Source organism: Poecilia mexicana, unplaced genomic scaffold (assembly GCF_051168715.1).
Source record: "Poecilia mexicana isolate PSO_F unplaced genomic scaffold, ASM5116871v1 scaffold_7, whole genome shotgun sequence".
Classification (NCBI taxonomy): Eukaryota; Metazoa; Chordata; class Actinopteri; order Cyprinodontiformes; family Poeciliidae; genus Poecilia; species Poecilia mexicana.
Window position 1 is genome coordinate 14,784,107 of NW_028263376.1, and position 26,827 is coordinate 14,810,933.

The window sequence follows — 26,827 nt, forward strand, 5'->3', positions numbered from 1 at the left end:
TATATATATATATATATATATATATATATATATATATATATATATATATATATATATAAATAACTTCAAGTATGGAAAAGAGGGAGAGTATTTGTACATCCAAGATGTACAAATACTTTTTTTTATTTAGAGCTAGAAACCAAAGAAGAAAAATTCACACCAATTCAAGTTGAATGTGTTCATGAGGGCAGCATGACAGAAACAATGATAACACCTTATTAGCATGTATAATTGTTATTTATTGCTTCTCTTAATAATACAAAAATACCATAAGAAGAAGATTTTGAAGAGGCACGAATAGTCATACTTCAACATAAACATCAACATAAAGACATCTACAAAAAAAAGAAAAACTGAAATAGTACAGCATTAATAATCCATCAGTTAGTAATAAAGGTTTCAATATTGTGAAATAATAAAAAACAAAAGAAACTATTATGGATGGATTGATGATAATTCAGAGAATTAAGAACATAGTCATAACTCAACTCTATTATAGATAAATGATATAAAAACAGCATATAGCTCCTATTTCAGACTCTGGAAACATTAATAAAAATGCATCTATTATTTACAGAATAAGGGGGAACTAGTTAATACAGATTACATTCATTAAAAGTCAAATACATTTGTGCTCCACTGGCTCAATGAGAAATGTTAAATATCAAATTTTAAATGTAATAATATTACATTCTACTGTGATAATCTTCAACATGGAACATATCAAAGACAATGTCTTCTATTTCACTTTGGAGTATTCATTGTACTGACATTTCCCATGTGACAGTAACATAACTCACACTTTTCTCCCCCTGTAACCCAGTAAAATATCATGTTCCAAAAAATAAAATATCATGAAAACAAATTGTTACTGTGCGACTGAGTCTTGCAGCACTGCCCCCTTAACATGATGCTGTTGCTTACAGATAATGATAATAATGATACACACACTCTCTACATCTGAAAGCAGGAAGCTTTGCATAGGCAGCTTTTAGTACAACGATTATGACTGCAAAGAAAAGCAACAAATACACAGAGCAATATACACAGTTTTTTGTCTTTAGACTGTGGACAAAACCACAGAGATTACTGTGAAAAAAAAGAAAGATGTCCATTTTTATTTTATTTCACAAAGAAAATTACAAAACCAGAATAGAGCATGTGAATATCAAGGGCTGAAAAATGCCACAATCCAAATAAATAATAAATATAAACAGCTAAATGTATACATACATGTATAAATATAAAAAGTTATTAAATGTGTAAATAATTTAAATCAATATTAATTACAAGTAGAAAGCATATATAATTTGTTTTTATTCACTTGCTTTAGGTTTTATGTTGCCATAGAGGATGATTTTGCTACAGACAATATGATTGGTCTGCAGCCGAGTGTCTGTCCAGGTTATCCAATCAGATGATTTATTACAGGGAACCTCTGAGCTGGACTCATGACAGCTGAGTAATACGTGAAAATATAGAAGCAATGACATGTTTTTGGCAGCATTACTTTTTTGTTTTTCATGGATTATTTGCATTAAATTTTTACAACAGGATGATACAAAAGCAGCAGTAATATTCTTTTAGATCATTACATTTTACATAATTTTCTACAAATACCAACATACTGCAGAAAAAAAGGTAGAATTGTTTTGTTTTTTTTACAAAGTTTTTGTTTTTCTTTATTTTAAAACGTAAATAAGTAACTAAAAGGTGATTATTAAAAATTGACATATTTTTAGTTGTAGACATTTTTAGAAAATTATAAGTTGTCTTTTTTCAAAAGGTCATAACATTTAAGGCTCTAAATGAGTTTATTTAACAGAACTAAATAAAAAACGGCTGTCTGGATTAATGTTACAGACTTGTAATAGAGGACACACAAAAACATATTGAATTATTACATATAATTTTACCACAAATTAAAACCATTATTAATGCATTACATATTATTATTTAATGTAGTTATTACAATTTTATTTAAATGAATGCATACATTAATGTTTAAAAGTTATTTATTGGATTGTGGCACTGTTGGCTCTTGATATGTGCAGAGATAGATGTAATATTGCATCATCACCAGTTACTGTAACAATTACTATTGCAAAACAAGCATAAAATATTCATTTACTCTGATGACTCAAATGATATAAGAAGCCATAACATCAACCACCCTGTTTGAAAACAGTGCATTACAGGCAGTGTCTCAATAGTTCATTTACAGATTATGTTTAAGGCTGTGTGCGTTTGTCTTCCAGCACAAAACTGCACTTAAAATGAGATGATGAGCATGAACGCTTTGGAAAAGCAACAGAAAGAAACTTACAGACAAACCTTGTGCAAGTAGGGCTGAAAAATATAACAAGCCGTAAGAGAACATTGATTTGTGCTTTGTTTTTGGTTTTGCAAGAACCTGTTAGACATTTTTGGTGAAACAGCTGCATGCTACAAGCCAGATCTTTGCTATTATAAGGCAAGAGGTGTGAGTTTATTGCCGGAACAGAGCGGATAATGGACGTGTTTAAGGAATTATTCCCTTTATTCCACTCATTTCTCTTTTTAGATGGTTTCTGAGGTTATACTTGTGAAGATTTTCATCAAAATAAGGTGCATGTCCCTGTGTTTTCTCAGTAATCCCTCGTGGTGCTGGTGGCAGATGTTACTGGTAAAATGAGCTCCTCTGTTTACAAAGTGTTTATTGCAGCAAACCGTCCAAAGCAAACACAGCAACCAGGAGCTGAAGTTCCGGTCTCTATGTTTAAAGGAAAACAATGGCCAGAAGATGAGATGGCAGAGGGATGAGCGCCACCTTGCTGGAGAGTAGATGATTGCATTGATGAGTGTCTGTCTGTGCGTAGCACAGGAAGAGGAATAGGCCGTCGCTTCCTGTTTCGCTCTGTTGTCTATGTCTGACCTCTGGCCTGAACCCCCGTCAGATCCTTTCTGATGATTTCATTCACTGCAAAGCAAATAAAGACAGGAAAATGTTATCTTAGGTAATGGACTTCAAAACACGTCCCCTCGGACAACACCAAATGATTTCATTCTTGAAATATGCTGCCAGACAAGTAATCCAGTCTGACGGTTCAGTTCAGATGAAACAAAAGCTGCATTTACGTCAAGGAACCTCTGGAGGCAACCAGCTGTTGCTCAGCCGATTACAAATGCATCAACACAAGAGTAAGGGGGTTGAAATGGAAAGTTTTATAGTGTCGCAGTTCTAAAAATAGGAGCACAACATGTGTGTGTGTGTGTGTGGGGGCGGGTTGATCTTGTATAGGGTACATGCCAACAAACAACTACATGGTTTTCTTGTTTAAGGGGGAATTTTTTTTTTTTGTGATGTTTTCTTGTTGGTAAAATTAACCCACGTCTTCCACAGAAGAAAGAGAACAGGAAAGGGGAACAACCTGCAACACACCGCTCTTCCTTCCTCAGATAGTTTGCCTGCTCAGGTGGTTCTGGACTGAGCAACAAAGAATGCCAACAATGCGTCACATGTCGCCCCGCGCCGTCTGCGTCGATCTCTGACGTTTCAAAGCCGTCTGTGTTTTCAGATATGTGAGACTGGTGCCAATGCTCCCAGTTTACTTCGGAAAACTCATTAGGTCAGATGAGTAATACAAGTATTTCAAAACGGGCCAAAAAGGCTTTTTGGCAGGAACTGGAGCCTTTATAAACGCATATCCTGGTTTTGTAACCATAGAGATGAGCAACATTTGCACACCGGCAGCTGAATTGTTAAAATGCAATTCCCATACTGAAACATGATACCGTATATGCAATATTTGCAATAGGAAAAGATTACATATACATCTTCATCCTCATGTGTTCAAAGATATACTAATTTATAAATTCACAACTTTAAAGATTACCAATGATAAGACACATAATTGCCATCTCCTGTAGGTGTTTAACATATAAACATACAACATATTCAGTATAAATAGTTTGTGTAAGTTACCTATATTTTCCTGTACCCAGATTTTGGATTTGTCATAACAATATATGTCCATGTCATTTAAGGAAACATGGAATATATTAATTTTACATATTACATGAAGGTTTAATATGTAAACATCCATAAATATGTTGTTTTTCTCTTAATTGGCTCTGGTTGATAGTTCAAAAAATGTAATCAGATTTTTTTTTCCTTCCATTTCAACAGCATGCAGCTTTTTGACTGGAATACAAATTCAATAAGGATTAAGGAAGTGATGCATAAAAAGGGATAAAGTGGTTTTTAAATCAATATTTGTTATTATTCTGGTACAAAATACAAACTAGCAAAAGATCTGATCAAATAATCACTCCACTGGAATAGTTAAAATAACTGAAAACAATACATCTCAACAATTAAAATCCAGTTTCACAAACTTTAACAACTGAAAAGAGTCTATCTAACCAGTTACGACTGTCTGATGTAAATGTTTCTACAAAAGGAACAAACAGAAAACTGGAAGGCCAAGATTTTAATTTTATGCTTACAACTTCCACTTCTTTTACAGGTTGTATAGTCAAAGCCTCATATGCAATAGAGAAACATAGATATTTCCCCATCTGATGTAAATTTTGGTTAAGTTAGAGATGAGTCATTTTGTTAAAATTCAAAGCGATAAGAATGCAACAGTGAGTCATTTCACTCACTGCTTTCATGGTTTTTTTTTTCAAGGCAGAGGAATTCAACTAGCTTGTGTATACACTCTATTTAAAGGCCTGATTTCCATATCGAAGAGGCAAAGAGTGAAACTATTAACACTCATGCAAATTTGGTATAATCTGTCACTGTGGCAGGAGAATGCTGTGAAGTTTGCACTTCATGAAACGAGTTTAATACGTCAACTCTGGGAAAGAAAATGCTGTTTCCAGTAGCTACACACCCCTACAGAGCCACTTACCATATTTTAAAAAACTAAAATAAATCTAGGGTTAATTTCAGCTACAATCAACCCAACCATAACACAGATCATTGAAGAGTAAATGTCCGCCGTATAAAACTGTCAAGAACTTTAAATTTCTAGTATTTTGTCCTTTATGCTACTAATGTTTCTCTTTCCCCATACTTTGTGCCAGTTGAACCATTCAACTTTTACAAAATTCAGCTCATTCAGTAGATGTGTCCTTTGCTATGTGGTATTTATAATTTACACTTTGAAAAATGTGTTTTGTTAAACCTCTTTTCACAATTAAAATACATGATTTCAAATGGTCAAACTTTGTGGACTTTAAGGCTAACTACTTCATCCTAACGTTAGCTAAAAATTCCAATCAAACTCTAAACCAGTCACAACATCTTAACTTTTTTAAAACCACTATTTAATTGTTCTGAAGGTTTTGAGTGTCTTTTCCTGATTTCTCCAGTTATTTTATCTTTTACACTATATTTTGTACGGAAACTATCCAAACTTCACACTGTTCTCATTGGAACGGTAAGTTGTTTTTCCCGACATTAACACTTTGAGCAGCATGTACACAAGCTTGACTGACAGCGCTAAGACACTCCTCCTGGTTCTGATTGGCTGTTTCTGACTGGGAGCAGTTCTGCGGTACATTTCTTCAGACAGCAATAGTAGCACAGAGATCAATCTTTTCAGATTATTGCTCATATTTTACCGTCACAACAGTTTTAATAAATGTGTAAAAAAAACACACAAAAAAAAAACATATTTCTGTAAAAGTTACATACTGCAACTTCAAAGCACAAGTCTAAGTGGAGTCTGAAGTCTTTTAGACTTGGGATTGAAATACTTTGAACAGTCCACGATCAGGATGTTAGCTTGACTTTAATATTATATTTAATTTTCAAAACAAATGTTGTTCTGATTGCTTATAAGTATCCAATACAAGCCCAACTCCAAATATGAAGTAAAATATAACAACAAAAATCGTCTTTTAAAAAAAACTAATGAAGGCTCCATTCACCAGGCTAATATTAGTCTTGCTGTCCTTCAGCATCTCCTTGGTTTGCTGATCTTTTGCAGATGGGAAACTGAACACAGAGCTCACTTCATAACAGCAGCAGCATCTGAGAATCTCAGAGACTGCCGTGACAGCCAAACTGGGCGCTCTGCTGTCGTCACAACATCAGCATCCCTGTTTATTTTAGAGCAGGGTGGAATTCCCTGTGACACCCAATGCCTTAAAGGAACTTTCATCTCCGCAGCCGGGCCACAGGATTTTTTTCCTGAGTGTGAAGCGGGCCTTCGAGAAGCAACAGGACCGCTGCAGACGGGCAGCACACAGTGGGGCTTTACTGGCCCTAATGAACAGTTGGCACGGAGCGACTATTTGAGGGAAGCCAGGGGGAATGCTGCTCTGTTCAATAGGCGAGTGTCTGGCTCCTGGGTTATGAACCAAATAGCTGCGCTGTTTACAAACCAAGCCTGGGTAGAGAGGGACGCCCTGGACAGAAGCCGACTCAGTTGCTGTCTACTGCCTGGCACAAGCTGGAGTGTGTGTGTGTGTGTATGCGTGCATGCGCGCGTGTGTGTGTGCGTGCAGGTTTTCAAGCTACATGCTGTGCTATTAGTATGTGTGGCAGATTCATAGGTCAAGTATGACTCGATCAATCTGAGAAAGCTTTATGAGGCAGTGTGAACGTGGCCGAGCGCTGAAACTAAAGGAGAGGGAAGCAGAGATAAAAGACAGTAAAACCACAAATCTGGTGTCGACATCTAAAGGGCAGAGTTTAGATCCAACGCTGCTGCTGTGTGTTTATATTCCTTTAACCGTATGGTCTGTAAACAGATCTATTTAATCAAGATCGTAGCTTCACATGAATGCAAATGTGAAACACAGAAAACTTCTTTTACAAATTTACAGTTTTAATTTTCCTCAGATTTCCTTCAGAAACATCTAAAGCTAGAACATGTTACTCATTAATCGAGGTGATTGAATGTTTAGCACAGTATTCAGATCAGCTCTGATAAACTGTGCTTTTCTTTAGCTCTCAGCAGAAGCCACTTAATTTGATTCTTTATTTAAAAAAAAATTTTCTATCAGAAATAAAACCTCATAAGGTGATCAACTGATATTCAACAACCTTTCTGTCTTGTTGAACTCTTGTTGCAAACTGGCACCATATAAATAAACTAGACTGAATAATCTTAGCTGTTAAAAGAGTTACAGTATATTTAATTTCTTAATAGAAGAATGAAAATATTCTGTATCGTCCCACAAGGCTAAGGTGTTGAAGAAGTGGGAGCATGCATATTCACACAAAAGGTAAAACGTATATAAAAATAAAAGACTGTACAGTAAGGACACATTTACAAGATCAGAAAAATTATACTGTGCAGTTATTAAAAATACATACTCAGATTAGAAGTTTTGAGCAACTGAATAGGTTCATTTAGAGAAAGAAAAATGTGCATATATGTGCATATCATAACAGACTATTTACAAGAAGAGGACCTTGCAAATAGCAGCAGAGTTATAAGACTCATGGTTATAAAGCCTTACAGCTACTGGGAGGAAGGATCTGTGATAGCGGCAACTTTGTGCATCTAGGACGCAGCAGTCCAACACTGAAGGAGTTCTGTAAAAGTGGAAAATGTAATTAATTTTATACTATATTCTTACTTTAATTTGAGGTTATAATTCTGCAACAAGGTCAAAACCAAATGGAACAAAACTGGATGAAATGCAACAATTTTGCCATTTTCCTCCACAGGATTAACAGCTAGCTCAGCTGCAATACCAATAGCAAAGTCTTTGAAGAAAATAACTTCTTGCAGCAAGAAGAAAAGCTATGAAAACTAATTCACAGGATGCCTGAAACCCTGTGTGCACCGGTTGGTGAGATTGTCACCAATCTAAGTCCGGCTGTGATATGTAGCTGAGAAAACCGCCCAAATGGGACGGAAGTGAGGTGAGACTAATGTCGGCCCGCCGGACTGTTGCTGTGTGCTTTATCTTTCTGCTCTGATCTCCACTTTCTGGAACGATTTCACCTGCTCCACTGCCTCCCGGCTTTATTCCACACCCACTAAACCTGTCACTCCCAGCCTTTGCAACCTGTCAATTATCACATTATTTTTCTTGGCAATGCCACACATCCTTGAATTAATAATGTGAAGGGAAGTCAGGCTTATAAATGTTTTATTTTGGTGACCAACTGTAACAAATGCTGCTAACCATGTGGTCTGTTCTGAGAAGCAGCTGAAGGGATGGGAACCGGCGCGGGGGCTGCAGGTAAAACACCCTCTGAGTGGGAGACGTGGGGAGAAACTGGGGTTCAGAACGAAAAACCGAACTTTTTAACACTTAAGAATCACAATCAGGCTCATAGAAGATGTGACAGTTTTTCAACCACAGTACTGTGACGATACCAGGATGTGGCATCTCTGCTTTCTTCTTTTTTCTCTTTCTAAAATGACTCAAGGCTGTGACACTTGTCTTGATGAGCAATGTTGACAATTTCACTTTGGTGAAAACGTCTTTGATGGTTCTAGGATCAAACTTTGACACCTTCTGGCCAAACAGAAGGGGATTTTCCTGATTATTGTTTTTAATATCGGGAAGTCCCTCTTATCTTTCTCATTAAAGCAGCACTGACAGCACAGGTCGATGATAATCAACCTGTTGGAGAGATAAGGCGCACCCATCCAGCTGCTACAGTTGTTGCATGAGATATTATATGCTGTCATGCTACTGCGGGGAAGATAAATACTTTCAGTAAATAGATTTCTAATGGGCATGAAATTCACACAAAATGAAACCAAATTAGTCAGCAAGTCAAGATATAAGCCACAAAGTGAAACACTTGAACAAAATAACAGAAAAGAGAGTCAAGAAAACAGATTAAATGAGTCTGCATGTAGGAAGTAGATCTAAACCCTATTAGTAGAAATTGATACAAGATGGCAGTGGCTACTGACCTAAGCATAAACGTCTTAATATTTCATTTGGGCAATAATATTGAAATCCAGAGCAACAATAATCATAGTCATAATCAGGTGCTTCTTTCCAGGTTTTTAATAGAGAAGTGCAAAGATTAATAAAAAGAGTTGGTCAAGAGCAAAACAAAGTACATCATTTTAGCTCTACATGCCAACTGCGCAAGACTCCACTCCTGAAGAAAAGACATGTTAAAGCTTTTTTAAGGCTAGCAGCAGAACCCATGATAAACCCATGAAATACTGCGTTTATAGGCTTGGTTAATCTTTTCTTCAGAAGAAAAATCCTTACAACCCCCCAAAACCAGCATACACGACAAGGGTCATGTCCAGGCCGGCGCGTCATGGCATGCGTCTGTGTTTTAGCACATTGTTCTGGCAGACTGGAAATGGAGAAGTGTCCCGGGATTTGTTTTTTTTTTTTTTTTTACAAGACAATTATCCCAAATGGAGCCAAGGAAATTCTGAGCTGGGTTCAGAGCAAAAAAATATAGCAGCTGCAATGAACAGCCCAGACAATTGAATCTGATGATTTTGAATAGGACTCAAAATCATTTAAAAAATATATCAAACATGTTTCAGAAAGCTTGTTTAATAATTATTTCCCTGAGTCATACTTAATTACACAGCTTGATCTTTGTATGAGCGTATTGCTGTAATCGGTACCAATGTGACGTTGATGTGTTTAATACTTATTTCCCCTGATGAGTATGGCTGCCGTTTTAAGAAGTAGTTTTCCAGAGTTCTCCAGGACAGGTGTAAATGGTTTTTGAATTTAGTCAAACAGAAGGAATTGAGGCTTTGGAAAATTAGATGGAAGGATCAAAGGGGAGACCCAGTTTTACTGTTTCTCCAACTCCTTGTTAATTCACAGGCTCACAGTTCTGTTGCTGTTTACTGTGGAGGGAAGCCCTGCAAGCCCCATCCAAAAAACACAAATTCCACTGCGCTTCTTTTATTTTTTTTTTAATGCCGTTTCATTTTTTCCACTGAAACACACAAATACACACAGCTCCTTCCCTTTTCCTGCAAACCACCCTCCGCCCTCCCTGCTATCTTACAGGGAACGGCCTGGATTTTGAGAGGGCAGCAGCTGCAAATAAGAATTTCTTGTGCCAGATTGGCAGAATCCTGTGGTCGGAAAAAAGCAAATTCTCTGGTGGGCTCCCCCACAGGACAGAGGGGCGTAAGGCCAAGGAGAAATCCGGGCCAACTATAACAAACAGGGAGGCTTTCCCCAGTTCTCCCAGGCAGCACGTTCCACTGTTTGACAATGGTTGCCATGGAAGTTGTTTTTCACTTCATAACAGTGTCAACATGTCCAGGCGGTCAGCAGAGTGACACTTTTTTTCTCCCAATGGCTAGAAAAAAAAGAAAAGCTCTTTTCCTGACCTGATGTGTGTTGGTGTCAGGTGAACCCGTGCAACCAGCAGAGTGATCAGAGGAGGATGGCAACCAAAAATGAAAAGTGTTATCTAAGTATATTTTAGCTCTTAGCATCCAGAAACATCAATATAAGCAGATGTTTGAATTATTTGTGGACAACAAAAAAGCATAATTTTAAGGGGAACAAAAATGTTAGTTTCAAAAGGTAAACATCTAGAAAGTGTGACTGACTCAGCTTCCTCATTTAATAGATCATAGAAACAAAAAGTGTTTTGTATTATGTCAGTTGTATACATTTAGATACAAATGTTTTTTTTTACAACACTGTAAAAATTTGTAAAGGATTGGGAGTTTTCAATTCTTGCCAAAAAATTTTATTTAGTCCAAGACCTTAATTTGATTTGATCCAAACCATTCCATAGCAGATCTGAATGGCTACTTCAGTTTTTTGCAGTCTTTAACTGGTTTTCTTCCTTGATTTCCTTTTGTATAATTCCATCATTCTTCCTCAACTAATTTGCCACTAGCATTTCCTCTCTTGCATCTTTCCAAAGCACCTCCTTCTGCTCATTTATGACAGAACCTACATGGCTTGTAGCAAACTGCAGAGAGGAGTTCTTTATTCTTGTTTCTGAATACAACAATAACGCCACTTCTGTCAAGTTTTAGCTAAGATTTGTGCAGGTCCTCTTATGCAACCATGCAGAACATGCTTCAACAACCCTAAGCATCCTTTCCACGAGACTGTTTTGGAAAATTAGAGTGTCTTCAGTCAGATGCCCATTTACAATCAATGTAACACAGACTGCTACAGGAGATCCTTCCTGTCCCCAGCCATCAGCATCTACAACAACACTTTAACGGAAAATTAAGTTGCAACATGTAATTTCCCCATAAGACTAATAAAGTATCTTTGATGTTGAATTGAATGTCTAAAGCTTTAGATATGGTTTTATAATCCTACCCTGAACCATCTGCTGTGGTTTCTCATTTTGCCTGAGATTAATATGCGGTAGATGAAAAACGTAAATCCTATTAAGACACTTTCCATCTCAACTGACTGATAAAGTAGATGGTATCCTGCTTTCCAGAGTTTGTCACTTTACTTTCAAAGATAATGAACCTTTAACACCAAAACAAGGAAAGGCTCCACCTTCTGCCTGCTGCTGGATGTGGGCAGACATTAATTCAGTCAGAGGGAAACAGGGTTGACAAGCGCAAGTATAAACATATGACTCAAACCCGCCATTATTTCCACTTTAGATGGATTGTTTTAACAGTTGTTTTTTTCTTGGCTTTGTTCAGAGGATACTATGGAGCACAGATTGGAGCGACAGATGGCGCAGATACTGTAAATATCCTTGAATTGTTCTTAAGAGAACTCATATCTCCGCTTCTGGTTCTTATCATCCATTTCTTTCACTGGCTTTGTCCGCCTGCATCATTTCACTTGAGCTACTCATTACAACACTCACAGGGAGCAAAAGGCTGAACAATCAATCTAGAACAATATGTATCATAATCAAGATCAATAAAATGTTCAATAATTTCACTGAATTCTGATTCAGAGCCGCACAGCATTCTGGGGGATGTAGGCAGATTAAAGCCGCTCAACCTCTCACAGCCAGCTAAGCTAGGTGGGTGGCATCAACTCACTCACTCACTCACTCTTTGGTTACCTAGCAACAACTTGTTGCGCAACTGGTGCAGCAGCAGTTTAAGGCTTTGCCACCACGTCTCATAACGGCTTAAAAATAAACAGCAACAGCATGGAAAACTGGATGAAACAGGAAAGGTCACTCCACCAGATTGGTAGTATTTTAAATATTTAAAGCAAAAAACTAATCATTAATTAATGATATCAACAGACATGACACACTTTGTTTTTCCAGCAGCATCGTGCAGCCCTACAGGGAGCGTAAAGGCAATAACTTACACTCACCATCATCTAGGTAGGCCTGGTCCAAGTTCTCCTCCTTGACCGTCACCCTCCTCTGTGCGTCTTCGGTAACCTCCATCGGCTGTGTCCCGGGCGACACCCGGACCTTTTGGGGCTCCTTCTGCCCAAACGGCTGCTGCTGCTGCTGGATGACAGTGGGGCAGGGCTGCTGGTGGGTCACCGCTGCCTGGGCTTGTGGGTGTCCAGGTGAGTGGGATCCAGCCTGCGGAGGGTAGTCATCGCAGAAAAGGATCTGCTGGTTATCAGGCTGAGGAGGAGGGAGAGTCTCCGCGTCTCCAGCCCTGAGCAGGTGGTGGTTGGTAGGGGAGAACTGGATGATAGATGGGTGCTGGCCTGAACTGATGGGACCTACAGACTGAGCTGGTGAGCCTGTGTGGACCAGCACCGACCGGTGGGGGTCAGGCATGACCCCGCCGGAGTGCCACGTGCCTGGGCTGCTACTGAGGCTCTTCCCACCTCGAGAGTAGACAATAGCCGGGCTTTGCTGCTGGAAACGCGCGTCTTGGTTTGGAAGGTTGGGGCTGAAACGCTGACAGGAAGCCATGCCAGACAGTAGGCCATTGTCTGGGTGAAGGATGCCGCGAGGGTTGTGGTAGTAGGACTGAGGCGATAAGCCTAAGATCTGAGGAATACCAAAGCCCATATTTTGTGCTTCATATTCATCTAGAGGTTCTGTCTTTATGGCAGGAGCTGAAAGATAAAGAAAAAACAAATGAGACAATGAAATGTCTTTAAAACAAGAAAAGAACCCGAAGCCCCAGATCCTTACATGTCAGTGGGGTGAAGGTGAAATGCTGAGGCTGACTGCGCTTCCGTTTGCCGTTAATAACGTAGAAGTTCACTTTGACAGGTTGGCATATGGATGTATCCCGGTAAGCTGGCACTTCCACGAACAGCATGCTCTGCAAAATTATTTTTAAATACGGTTAATGTCTTACAAACGGTAGACGAGTCTACTGGCCTCTTTCTTTAGCATAAATCCAGATGGTTCATAAATTGTGAACTATCCCTTTAAATGACAAACATATTCAAGCTGAGCTCTGACAGAAAATGTCCTATAGGTGGAAGAATTATTTATTTAACAGATGTATAATACGTACAGGTTGGCTCTTGTCTTTGTCCACTGTTGCTTCCATTTCCCAGAGTTGCTGGCCATCTGGGACAGAAGAGAAAGTAGAGAGAGAGTTTGTGAAGTTTGTTCTCTGAAAAGTAGTTCTACAGTGGTGTGAAAAAACATTTGCCTCTTTGATCACATTTAAATGTTCCAGATCAAGCTAATGTCACACATAAGTCACAGATAACCAAGTAAATAAAAAAAATCAGTTTGACAAAGATATCAAAACTAACATGGCCACATTTGAAAAAAAGTGCCTCCCCTTCTTGTTATGTCATTAAATCACACATTTTTGGGGCCTTTTTCACAAGCCACACGCAGTCCTATTATCAGACTTGTAGAATCAAAAAATTACCTAACAGAACCATTCTGGCAACATGCCCTACGAGGGCATGATGAAAACACTTCATGCCACTTAACACTACATTTTTCAGTCTGGAAATGATTACAAAGTTCTTTCCATGACTTGGGGACTCCAATAAACAAAATACAACAGTGGTGTTCCTCCCCAGGGTTGGTTGGTTTGCCAAATTGACTAGATGAGGGTATGGTACATCCAGGAGGTCATAAAATAATCCAAACGACATCTAATCTCAGGTTAGATGTTTAACATTAAATGTGATGCGACAATAACATCCTTGTGGGAGGTCTGAAGTAAAAACCACGGCTGACTAAAACAAAACACATTTCCTAAAAATAATCTAGATGATCTAAGTGACAGTGTCTGTTGAGATTAAAGTAGAATTTATGTCTTCCATAAACTATCAGAACGTCATTCCAGGAATCAAAAATGGTGGCGATAGTTTGGGAAGGAAGAGCCCAGCCATCACTTTGTGACCTAAAGCTCAATCTTATACAGCTGGACAAGGTTCTAAAGCACACCAGCAAATCCACCTCCAAACAACTCAAAAAGACAAACTTAAGGTTTTCAGCATCAAAAAAATCATTGACGTTGGAAACCCACTGATGTGGTCAAATTAAAACTATTCTGCAGAGAAAAATTGGCTAAAATTGCTCCACACTGAGACTAATTGCCAGTGTTTTGCAAGGATTTGATGGTAGTTGCTGCTTGCAGGGGTGGGACAACCAGTTTTTACGTTTATGGGACAATTACTTTTTCCACAGAGGACCAAGTTGGTTTGGAAAGCTTTTTCTTTTCCCTTAATAAATAAAATCCTCCATTAAAAACTGCATATTGTTTTGGTTATACGTTAGCTTCAAGATGCAGCTTGTGCTTGTAGATGAAATATAGACGAAACCACTTCCTGTCCCACCAACCAGCACACTTAGAAGGAGTATTTGTAGGTCATCTGAAACACACTCATTCAGCAATATGACTAAAGAAGATGTGTTTGTTTGCTGCCAATGTTAGCTAGCAGAAAAGAAAAACTGCAGGCTTCAATGTAGTAACAGTTGATTTTACACAGGAGATTTAATCTATAAAACAAGTGGTGCATTTGAGTGCAAGCACACAGAAGTGTTGCAGGTTTAGGTGGGAAACCCTCAAGCTACAGATTGAAAACACATGGATTAAATGAGTCAGCAAGAGAGGGGGATTCCACACACACTGCCAACTTTTTTTTTCTTGGTCTTATTGTTTTTTTATGAGAAACTTTCTCCGTTTCTTCTGCAAAATGTGATGACGCTACTGCTCTGTTGGCGTGGGGAATTGTTTGCGTTCTGTTGCAGTTCTTCTCTAAGGGAGACCCCGATCCTTCCCTCCTCCGCTAACAATTACCTCTGATGGGAGGAGGGCTGATGGACCTGGTTTGGCTCGGGATGTAGTCATTTCCCAAATAAAGCTCTCTCTGTCCAAAGACAAGAGTCAGGGGAGCTCCAGCCAGATGCAGCTGTCACTCATTCAGAAGGATTTCACAGCTGGACTTATTCAGAACTTTGTGTCAGAGAAAATCTCCAAAACAAAGGTAATCCCTCTCTGCAAGCTTTCTCTTCTGATTTCCTCTCACAGTGTCTGTTGAGTCTTGCAAAACAGCAGAAGGGATTCCCAGACAAGATAAAAAATAAAAAAACAGTAACTAGGACATAAAGTTTACTGAAAAGTTTCTGAATGTAAAAAAAAAAGAAGAAGCATGTCACATCAATCTGATAACTAACTAAAATAATCAAAATTCAATCAGAAGTATACAAGTATACTGATTAATTCTATAAAACACACCTGGCCCAAATTATGCATACACCCACCTGACATGTTGGTTCACTTTCCATTAAGAAGTTGCAGCTAAACTGCATGCCTTTTGTAGCCATGCTTTAACAAGCTACTGGTATCACTTTAGCTGGATATCAGAATCCTCTCAAACCATTTCGGTTTGATGCAAAAACTAAAACTACATTATCCATAGTCAACATCAATGGTGTTAAGGTTGGGAATTTAGTGAAGTCATTCCAGATTTTTAATATTTGCCTGCACTATGCTTTTCTGAAATCAGGCTTCGTTCATCTTAACCAAACTGCCATAGTTTGTACCAACCAGTCAGCTTATAGATAAATCAATTCTGTGCTCTGCACTAACTTTTTACATTTCAGGTCAACTACTTGAAAATATGTGATGGGGAACTGTGTGTAAGTGTCAGATAGTGATGAATTGTATCAACAATGTACAAGTATTTTACCAAAGGGCTAACAGAAACCTCATCAGAGGCTAAAAAATAAAATGAATGAATGTGTACATGTCATTCATCCAACTGATTTCCAGTGGAGTAGCTTCTGATTGGAAAGTGTTTCTTGTAATTCTTTCTGGGTGAAATGGTTTCTTTGGAAGCTAAGTTTGTTGACCTAAAGGTTATAATCAATACAGTTTGTGACCAGGATGTGTGGGACCTGCAGCAATGTCAGCTGTCCTTTTTCTGATCAAACTAGCATTAAATGTCTGGATAAATCCTGACCTTAACTCGACTGAAAATTTGTCAATTTTACTTAAAATATGGAATCACACTTCAATAACCTATCAGTTCTGCGTATTCTTAGCTTTTGAGCCAGGACTTTTTCAAAAGCTTGATTATGGGTACAAAGTTTGCAGTCAAGGTGCAACTTGCTTGTGTAGGGTTTAGCTTTGAGAGAGTCTGGAATAAATTCAAGATTAATTTAAACTTGCTCATCAAATTCTTATATTTACAACTAAAACCATAGAAAATTATGTCCTTTTAAACAAGAACATGTCAAATATATTGTAAAAATACCAATATTAATTTGACAATCAAAGCAATGATCAACATATGTAAACTCCTGTTCAGACCTGCAAATTGTTCTATTGTCACCTAGAGCTAAACAGACTGTGCTAAATAGAGACACAGCCCAGAGCAATGCAAGCAGAAACAAGGAAACCTAATTCTAAACAAAGTTCAAACCATATGCTGGTGCTTGTTAGAGTAAAGGGAACAATGACATTACGACTGATCTTCACTGCTCATAAAAACCAACTGAAATCCTTTTTATCAGAAATGTAGGTGGCGGGTTTTACATGACACAGAATCATGAACCGTGCAACAAAAGGCCCCTTTCAGTGATAAGACATCATGGAAGTCATTGAAGGGCAATAGGAAGCGAGGCTGCACCATCATCCTCTTGATCATGCAAATAGCTGATGCTATCCTTTACATCACGATGGGTATGAAAAGAAATGCAACAGCGAGGAACTTATTGCACAAACACAATGACTCATTAATTATGCCTGTGTCACTAATGTGACACAACATTGTGCAACTAGCACAGAGAAGGGCCGTAAAGATTTTACAGACTCCGCCATGGAGCTGGATTTTCTCGGACACTCACCGTGGGTCTTCTCCAGAAAGATGACCTTTGAGTCGGAGCTGAAGTTCTGCCCAGTCAGGATCATCTGCTGGCCGCCCAGGACGGAGCAGCTGTCCATGTCCTGTTTCTCCACCATGGGAAGCTCGTGTGCAGAACGCTGAGCTGCAGGGACACACAGAGGGGTGGTGTGGAACTTTTACTGCCTTTCCACTACAGTCACTTTCTCCAGTGGGAGGATTTCCTTTGCTTCCCTGATTTATACGATTGCATATTAGATATCATTCATGTCTGTGGACAGATCAAACATGAGAGCACATCTGAACAAAGCATTTTTATTTTATTAATTTTGACCACACTAATATGCAGTGCATTAAAAACTAATCTAATCAAACTATTGATTAAAATACTCTTTAGATAGTGATCTGAATGACAGTTTTTTAACATGTTCAATGCTGGTTTCTATCTACAGATTTACCCAGAAGTGGTGGTGGTTTACAATAAAGAGATTATGCTGAGTCATTCAATAATCAAAGCCATCGGTCTTACTGTTAGTAGCAATTTAAATGAGTCAAATCACAACTTGTGCTACTTATCAAGAGGAGTCTCTGCAGTTTAGATGTTAAACTGTTTTATAGGAAGGAGCTAAAGAAAGTCTGATAAGTCTTTTTAAAAAGTCTAAACATGCTGCACAAAAAACTTGTCTATATTCTTTAACCTAGTCATGGTTACCCAGTGAGGAAAAATAAATCCTTTTAACAAAAAGAACAGTTAATGTCACAAATAGTTTGTACAACTCAAATGAAAAAGGTACAAATCTTAAAAAATGAAAAAGCCCCACATAAGCTAATAATCTGCAGAAGTATTTTGTTTGTAAGTCTGATAAATGTAAACTAGATAGAGCTAGCTTAATTAGGATTAGTTTAGGTACAGCTAGATGAGATATAGCTATTTATTTAACTAGCTCTAGCTTCTAATTTAGAAACTTTATGTTCTTTATATTTAACCTCTGACACAGAATTGTTCAGTGAGAAAAAAACAAATCCTCTTAAAACTATTTCTACAGTTAATGTAAAAATATTCTGTTCAGCTTAAATGACAAAGTTGAAAACACCCCTTCCCCAAGCTAATTCTATGAACTAGTACATTTTCTTTGTCATTATCACTTCAGAGTATTTTATTAATCTCATATAAATAGATTCAGTGGATTTTCCTTATATTATTTAGCAAAAAAATCTAAATCTGCAGAGAAGCTACGAGCGATCTCAATGAACAAAGGTACAAAGAAGAAGGTGGTCTGAAGTTGACAAAAAGTTAATATGCAGCAAAAATAACACTGAACCTCACTAAATAAACCCCACAGCCGTTGTAATACATGGTGGTGGCAGCACTGTTTTTTCTTAAATTCAAAATGCTTGTGAGGTGAAGCAGGGTTTCATCTTCCAGCACTACATTTAAATCAAAAATAGAATAGCTTCAACAGAAGAAAAAACTACAAGTTTTTTTCTCTTACATCATTACACAATTTTTAAATCCACAGTATCCGAAAAGTCCATTCAGACTTTATTACATGGTTACATAGCTAAACGTGATGCTCTTTAAAGGAAGTTGTATTTAGTGACAACCATGTGATCTTTGAATAAATTAGTTCCCCTTACAATGTTACAAAAAACAAAGAAGATGACATGGGCGGGCTTGCTCTGACTCAGTGTGTTTATCTGCCAGCACAACAGATGCCAGGAGACTCATGCAGCTCCATCACTCCTCATCTGTTTTGCAGCAAACACAGCATTGCAACAATTGTTCCACGAAATGAGACGCAAGCAGTGCAAAGAGATTTTTGAGTCATGACTTTTGTCAGTAACAGAAGCACATCGCAGGCAGTTCATCATACCTGACAAGTTGTTGATCAAAGGTGGATAAGGGACCTTTTGTTTGAGTTGAGATTACATCCAGCACCTTAATAACTCTGTGCACACATGCATTAATGTACCCAAACACAGACTTCAGAACTGAGTAAATACAAACAGGTACCTGCAGCCACCACCAGCTGGATGGAAGCCCTGACTGCATAAAGAGACGTTTTACTCTCAGGATCCTGGGCTATCAGCCCCAATCCAACTTCATCTGAATGTAGGTAATGAGGTTTACTTTAAGTTTTAGCTACACCTCACTGGGCAGGTTTTAAGAACCAGCAGAAAACCCATGAAAAACATAAATAATACATTTTCTGATAACTTACAACACTCGATGGGATGAGAAGCCACTTGCAGACAGACATCCTGACCTCCAGGCTGAAATATGTGCACGCGAAACACAAGTCGGACCCGGGTGTTTTTCCGGCCGACATCCGTCTCGCCTTTCCTCAGCTCGATGTCGGCGTTCCTGAGCTTCAGGATGCCAGCGCAGTCGATTCTGTGGGAGGAAAAATGAAACGACGGCATTGTGAGCAAACCTGAGGGAGGTATTTTTATACCGATATTGTTGGGTTCATCTCACATGGCTTTCATGTTGTTCTTTGGCTCCAGCGGGATCTCCAGGACTTTGGTGCCGTTGATGATCCTCTCGTAGCTGTTGGTGGTGACCGTCTTGCCGGTGATCCGGTGAACTTGATAAAAGGCGTGAGGCTTCAGGATGCGCTCGTCTGCGGTACCAATAAAAATCTGGAGGCCAACTGGGTCTTTGCCTCTGTAGCCGTGCAACTACAGACACAGAACGCAAACAGTCAACACTAAACCATTGCCACTTCTTCTGTTAGCTGATGAAACTTAACAGTAAAAGGAAACATCTGAGCCTGATTGTTCTTTTCCCTCTTATGATTAGATAGCAAGCCTTTATCAGTAAAGAGAAGCAGATCTGTTGCTATGTTTGATATTAGTGACTTCTTGATGACCAATCTTGCACCAAACTGCAGCTGTCAGATGGCCTCACAATTTACTGGATAATTCTCTATACATGGTATTTTATGATTTGCTTAATAGTTGTGAGATTTTGAAGTCCTGCTAGTGCAAAACAAGCTCAAACAACCATCCATCGACCACCATGCCTGACATTTGGTATGAGGTGACGCCTTACAACCCTTTGAAACTGATCTGAGGTTATTGCATTGTGTTAGACTGCTATAATTCACGCTTTTACAAAGGTTTTAAGTCTAATTAGGGATTTGTTAGTCAATACATTTAATCTGTACCTGATCACTACCTGTTCTTTTACCTAAATTATTCATGTTGCGATGCTTAAGAATAGCAAGAAATTACACTTGCATGTGTACTTTGACTCCAACCTTACATTCAAGTCATTTACACTGGATGGAAGATGTAACAAGATCATAATCATTGTCATAACCATGCCTAACTTGCAGACTTGGTAAAGTAGATAACACAGTACTGACACAAAGATGCTACTTTTAACCTGAGTATTTTCTGAGGAAACCTGCAAAAACCACAAGGTGTCAACTTGCATCAGGATGCAGTTTTTGTGCAAACTGTATAGAGCATGACCCTTGCTGCAGAATGAACGTGTGAACTAGATTCTAAATGTTGAAGCAAAGCTGCCTTACAAGAAAAATTTCATCAAACCAAAAAGAAAAGTTTTATTTCAAGTTCTCTTAATTTTAGAAACAATCTCTCCAATCTACCATTTGCTCTGGAGGTTGTAACCATGAAACTTCAAAGAGGGGCTCAGTGTCTGCAGAAACTATGGCAACGTGAAAGCGCACATTCCCCTCATCTCCAGGTGGACACACAACACGCCGTGCAGGAGTGAACTGCAAACACCAAGGAGGGCGTGAGGAGTCAGCCGGTTGGCATGGCAACGGCAGGAGCAGTGAGTCACGGCAGCGAGCGAGTGGAGGAAAAGTAAAGTAGACTGCTCAGAGAAAAAGGCAGCAGAGGGAGTGGGACAGAGGTAAAGGAAAGTTTAGGCAAAGTGTACGGCCACGGATAGCCAGGTCCGGCTGTCCTGGCAAACCTGGCAGCTCTGACCTCAGGCGAGTTCTTCAGGGACTGGGCAGAAAATGGAAAAGGAGCAAAACAGTGTAGAAAAGTTGCCACAGTAACGCAAAAAAGAAGGAAGCTAAAACTATTTACGGCCACTACGGCCGGCTGAAACTGTGCCACAACCAATTTGTGTTTTCCTTCAGCATTAGGACCGTGACCGACATTAAGAAAACTTTTTCTTTCCTCTTGAACTGCAATTACCCTAACGACAGGAACTGTTTCTGTATTTTTTCTTCTTTTTTTTATTTTCTCATGCTTTGACAGCTTTCCAGTACCTCAACTTTGCTTCCTAATACAAGAGCTGCACAGTAAACGAAACAGTGTGGAAGAGGAACTCAGAACTACATCAACACAGATCCGTGTGTGTGGTTAAAACCATGAGACGAGGATGCAACACAGACGGCTATTTTAGGCTGGAAAGTAGAAAAAAAGAGAGAAATCAGGTCAGTGAGAAACAGTCTTGGTTCAGTCTTCAGGGTTGTCCTGAGTTGGTTACTATGTGTCATACTGTGTATCTGAGGTTAGACCGTCCATTTATGATTTGTTTAAGGAAGTGAGAAATGGCATCTTGTGTTTTCATACAGCTGGGCGACACTGATGCATAACGAGTCGTCACAGTAACGCTGCCTGAGTCGCACATTGGTCATACATTTCAATAAACACACACACACACCTACACACACACACAACATCATGAAGTAGGAAGTAACGACACACTGAATTAAAGAGTTGTGCAACTTGAAAACTTGAAAAAAGATTAAACTCCTTTAAATTTGTTCAAAATTTGGCAGGTTAGAAACAGAAGCTTTAGTTAATTCTTTTAGATTTTCAACCAAGGAGTAGCACATAGCCGCAAAGTGGAGGGAAACATTAAAATGTTTTTGCATTTATACTCTGCCCTCCTGATCTGACACTTGGTAGAACCCTCTAGCTGCGGTTAAAGCAGCACATCTTTCAGAGTTTATGTCTCTACCAGCTTTGAACATTTACAGACTGAAACGTTTGCCTGTTCTTCATTTAAAATAGCTCAAGCTTAGTCAGACTGAATAAAAAACAACCGTAAACAATAAGATTTCTTGTCTGGTCTTTGACTAGGCCAGTTTAACACATAAATAAGCTTTGGTTTAGGTAATTGCATTTCAGCTCTGGCTGTAGGTTTTGGGATAATTATCCTGCTGGAAGGTGAACCTCCTTTGAAGTCTTCATGCTGCATACAGGCATCATCACAGCATAATAGTGCCACCATGTTTAATGTCGGGGCTCATGTGCTCAAGGTGACGTGCACAGGTAATTTTCCTGCACAGGTCATTAAGTTTAATTTTGCTCACATCGGAACAGAACACCTTCTTCCACATGTTTGCTGTATCCCCTACTAATGGTAAACTGCAGGGAACAGAAACTTTTATGGCTTTCTTTCAACAATTCAACAATCTTGCCACTCTTGCATGGTGGCCAACCTTGTGGAGTGCATGACTAATGAAGGTAAAGTCAACAAACTCTTCCCCCTGGGATGGAGCTCTGCAGCTCTTCCAGAGAGACCGTGAGTCTCTTGGCTTCTTCTCTGATAAATGCTCTCCTTGTCCAGGCTGCCAGTTTAGGTTGCCATGGTTGTGTACAAATTCAGGGGCTGCATCCTTCGACGGTCGTATTTGAGACTCGGTACGCCACGGCGAGGATGGCTTTCCGAATTCGAAGGGTCCTCCACAAACACACAGACCTGGAAGTCGGATCTGGTGTGTCCTTTGCTGCCCACCCTATCCCAAGTGTTATTTAATATTATTATTTTTTTAATAATCAATTAATTAATTTAATTAAAGGTTGCTGGGGTATTATGTAAAATTATCTGTGCTTTAAGAATAAAAAGGGAGTGTTGCTTTGATTCTTTGATGCATGTTTAAGAAATCTTCGAGTCTCCCATGGCAACCATTTTTGGGAGGAGTTTCCACGCTTGCTCTCACAAAGCTCCGCCCACTTCCACAAAGCCCATCCTCTGAGCTGCAGTCCTCAAACCAAACTTCTGTCCCACAGATCACAGAGCTCCTCCAGACTAGCAGCAGCAGCAAGTTGCAAACACCTGGTGGAACTGCAAATCTGCTGAGCTTATCATACAAACTTCTTCTCAACAAAACGGAAAAAGTCGAAGAGCGTCTATAAAAGACGAAGCTTCTTAAAGAGACAGAAGCCAATTTCAAGGTGTTACCTTACAAAGTCAAATTTGCTATAAATTTTTTTGGATGCAAACAGCATTTTTATAAGAACTGGAGGTAACTTGATGGTAGTTGATTGTGCTACAGAATGGGACTATGTGCCTGGAAAATACATAATATCGCCTCTATAATTAAAAAGATTAAATCAGCCATAAAAACACTCAGCAAGATTTCAAGATCCATTTTTACCACCTTGTATTTAGCAACGCTGTTGTTGCTAGGCAAAAGGACATACATTGGGGTAGAGGCAGGAATAAATCTGAAGGCTAGACAGTCAAATTTCAAACTCCTGGTCTTCGCGGTTAACGAAAGGCCTTGAATTTGGACACACCCAATGTCTTGGTATGTTTGCATTGGTTTTCACTTTCAGACGGAAGAATTAATAGCGATATACAAGATATTCAAAGCTTGGGATACTTCTTTAAAACCTGACCCCGGTGTAAACTTTCTCCCTGACTTGTCTGCTTGGTCTCCATGATAAGGCTTTGCTCAAAGAACTGTTTGATTTTTAAATTACAGGTTGAATGTGAAATAAATATCTAAAAAATAATTGTCCTTTTACTTCAAATAAGAGCTCTACATAAAGCAAAATAAAAATAAAAAAATAAAAAAAACTTTCACTATGAACATTTTCTGCTTAATGGAGTTGTATTGGTGTACTCAAGCTTTGGGACATACCTGCACCACTGGATGTCCTCCTGTGGGGGCTTTAACTGCGCCCCTGCTTCCCTCCGTCTCATAGTGAGCCCTGTGGTGCGGCTTGGGCTGCACCTCAATGTGGAGCTCATACTGGTCTGTGCGACTGGGAAGGGGCCACTCCAGTGGTGGTGCTGTAGCCAATGGGAGGCTGCAAATGGACAAAGTTGATTAGTTATTCATGTTGAAAGACATGAGCTTCAAAGGTTCCTGGTTTTCCACCAACTTACTTGGGAACCAGCGGCTTGGGCCAGATTGATGGGATGACATAGAAAGGCTCTGAAGCAGGTTTGGTTTTAATGTCCTGATTACAGGACACCAAGTAGTTCCCATCTCCGTGATTCTCTGGGATTAAAGCGTAAAGTTGGTTGGAGGTCTTGACTATTTTGGTGGGCACCATGCCTGGCTGACTGTTGCCAAATCCATTCACACTCTCAACAAGGCCGGTGTGTGTGAAATGAGCGCCCGTGTTGGGGTCCTCCTGGCCGCTGTGCGGGGACGGACTGCGGGACCGCTGCCCAGGCATCAGCCCTGGATTCCGGTACATTTCGTAGGTACGCTTGCCCTGCGGGGAGGTGGAGCGTGGCCGGGGCGAGGGCGAGCGTGCTCCCAGGCCGCCGTCTTCTCCGAGGCTGGTGTGAGGGGAGGTACCCGGGGAGGTGCGCGGGGAGCCGGTGTGGATGTTCTGCATGCGGGGGCAGAGATCTGCTGGATTTGGGCCACTACTGGGTGAAACACAGGGGGACGCCCAGGGCGAGTAGCTCTCAGAGTGCCAGCTGGTGGAGGAGTTGCTGCTGGCGGGACTCAGGCACTGGGGCTCACGGTAGGCGAGGTTCTCATGGCCGGGCACAGTGAGGGTGGGTCTAGGGCTGAGGTTCAGGTGCTGGTTTGGCAGCGAGTCCCGGCCATGACTGTAATGCTCTCGGGATGGGGTGATCTCGATCCGGGGACTCAGGGCCAGACCTGGCGGCCGGGTGTTGTCCAGGTAGTTTCTGGCCTCCTGGTTTTCGTACCCTGAGAGAACTTCGGGGTTGAGGTTGGAGTAGGGGGAGTTGCAGGACTTGATCCTGTACTGCTCATCCAAAGGGAAAACCTGCTCAGATTCAGAACTGAGCAACTTGTGAGTGGCAAGGCCAGGGTCATCTGGAGAAAAAAGGATCACAAGATATTAAGAACATGCAGAAACAAATATCAGATTAGAGCTGTACAATTTATTGAATCTTAATCTTCACTGCATTATTAAAATGTAGCAACAAGGTTGAAACAATTTATGATGATTAATCAATTCTTGAAATTGTCAACTACTCGTATTACAGACTCAATAAAAAGTTAATTGCTCAAAGAACAACAGCTCAGAGCAGTAATTAATCCAAAATTATATAAAAGTATAAAAAATATATACATTATGCAGATAAGATAAATGCAAAATGCAAGTGGCATAGTTTTAGCTTCACCTGGTTATTTTTTTTAAATCACCCATTAAACACCTTTTCCTATCAAATTATTAAGCAGTTAATCAAAAAAATATTTTAGCTGTAGCTTGCTTCAAATGATCAAGCATACACTAAAGGAATGCTGAGTTATTGCCTTTTAGGACATAAAATCTTTACTTTCTTATTTTAAAAAATAATTTAAATATTTCTTTAGTTGTATTTTTACTAATATTGTACAAAATAAGCTTAAGCAATTAAATGAAAAATCTGCAGTTGTGCCCGTTTTTTTATCCGATTAATAATCGGTTCCTAAAAGAATCGTTAGTTGCTGCCTTAATGAGTAATATCTCGATGTATTGGCCTGCCTCATGCCGTCTACGCTAACTAATACATTTAATGTGTGCATTCAGACTCTGCTAGCTAACAGTAAATTTGGCCAGCTGATACTTAATCTTTGTGAATAAGATGCTAAATGTCAAGAAGCGTGATGGGACTATAGTGATGGAGAAAAAAAAAAGAGCCGTGAGGAACATGTAATTTCATGTTTTCCAAATACTATGTATTTTCCAAAACATACTATTTTTCTGAAAAACCAAAAAATACAATATTTCTTCCTCTCCAACTAAACAAAAAGTAAATACATGAATGTGTACTTAGTAGCTAAAAGCACGAGAACTTTCTGGCATTTTCTCTCACATGGCTTCTTATCTGATCCCACATCAACAACAAGCGTGTCAAATTTGCTTCCTGGTCTATTTTTATATTCTAATGAACAGACTTTTCAGGCCGTATGGTAATCAGCTTCAAGCAAAACAAACCCAGAAGAAGCAGAGGTCAGTTCAGGTCAACAAAAACCATCGGACAAACCTTGATCTCCTCCTGCAAAGTCGCTGCAAGGCGGCTCATATTCAAACAAGTACTCAAACTGCAAATCCTCATCAGGGCAACTGGCTCGACTGAGGTCTTCCTCCAGATCCCTTTCGTCGTAGAAGGAGGTCATCTGTCTGATTTTTTTTTAATTATCTACCGACTCCTCCGGGAGCAGAGCTAGGGATGTGCGCGGCTGATGCCAATTCGGTGTTTGAGCGTCAAATCCCGCATCGGGTGAGCTGGAAAAAGGTGAAGCAGCGCACAAGTTTCCTGTTTCAGTTCTCCGCGGTTATTTTCAGAAGGAAGGCGGGTCTATTTACGAACTGAGCAACAGAGTGTGAGTTGTTTTTTTTTTTTAAGTTTCAGTGCATCACCACGGCCCCTATCACGCCACCCCCGCCTCAGAAGATGCAGCAAAGAGCAAAAGTGCAAACAGGTGTTGTGTCGCGCCGACTTCCCCCTCCCTGTCGAAATGCGCGTCTACTCCGTAATTTACGGCAG

The 26,827-nt window shown here is 39.6% G+C and overlaps 1 protein-coding gene across 2 annotated transcripts; it reads right to left on the reverse strand.

Annotated features, from left to right (window-relative positions):
• Positions 1-215: 215 nt before the first annotated feature.
• nfatc2a (nuclear factor of activated T cells 2a) lies at positions 216-26,827 on the reverse strand. 2 transcript variants are annotated; one of them, XM_015003388.2, is made up of 10 exons: positions 26,324-26,827; positions 24,254-25,166; positions 24,006-24,174; positions 19,622-19,824; positions 19,365-19,537; positions 17,147-17,287; positions 13,344-13,399; positions 13,013-13,145; positions 12,226-12,933; positions 216-2,959 (listed from the first exon to the last, which is right to left on the reverse strand). In XM_015003388.2, exons 1-10 carry the CDS (start codon positions 26,454-26,456, stop codon positions 2,904-2,906), a joined length of 2,685 nt encoding a protein of 894 aa, XP_014858874.2. In that variant the 5' UTR covers positions 26,457-26,827; the 3' UTR covers positions 216-2,903. The 2 variants fall into 2 exon arrangements, with proteins under 2 accessions (XP_014858874.2, XP_014858873.2); XM_015003387.2 differs by having other exon boundaries at positions 12,220-12,933.

Coding starts and splice junctions, on each gene's coding strand:
- nfatc2a (XM_015003387.2), bottom strand. CDS start 26,456: ATGACCTCCTTCTACGACGAAAGGGATCTGGAGGAAGACCTCAGTCGA. Junction 24,175..24,253: donor CCCAAGCCGCTGGTTCCCAA/GTAAGTTGGTGG, acceptor GTCCATTTGCAG/CCTCCCATTGGCTACAGCAC. Junction 13,146..13,343: donor ACAAAGACAAGAGCCAACCT/GTACGTATTATA, acceptor ATAATTTTGCAG/AGCATGCTGTTCGTGGAAGT.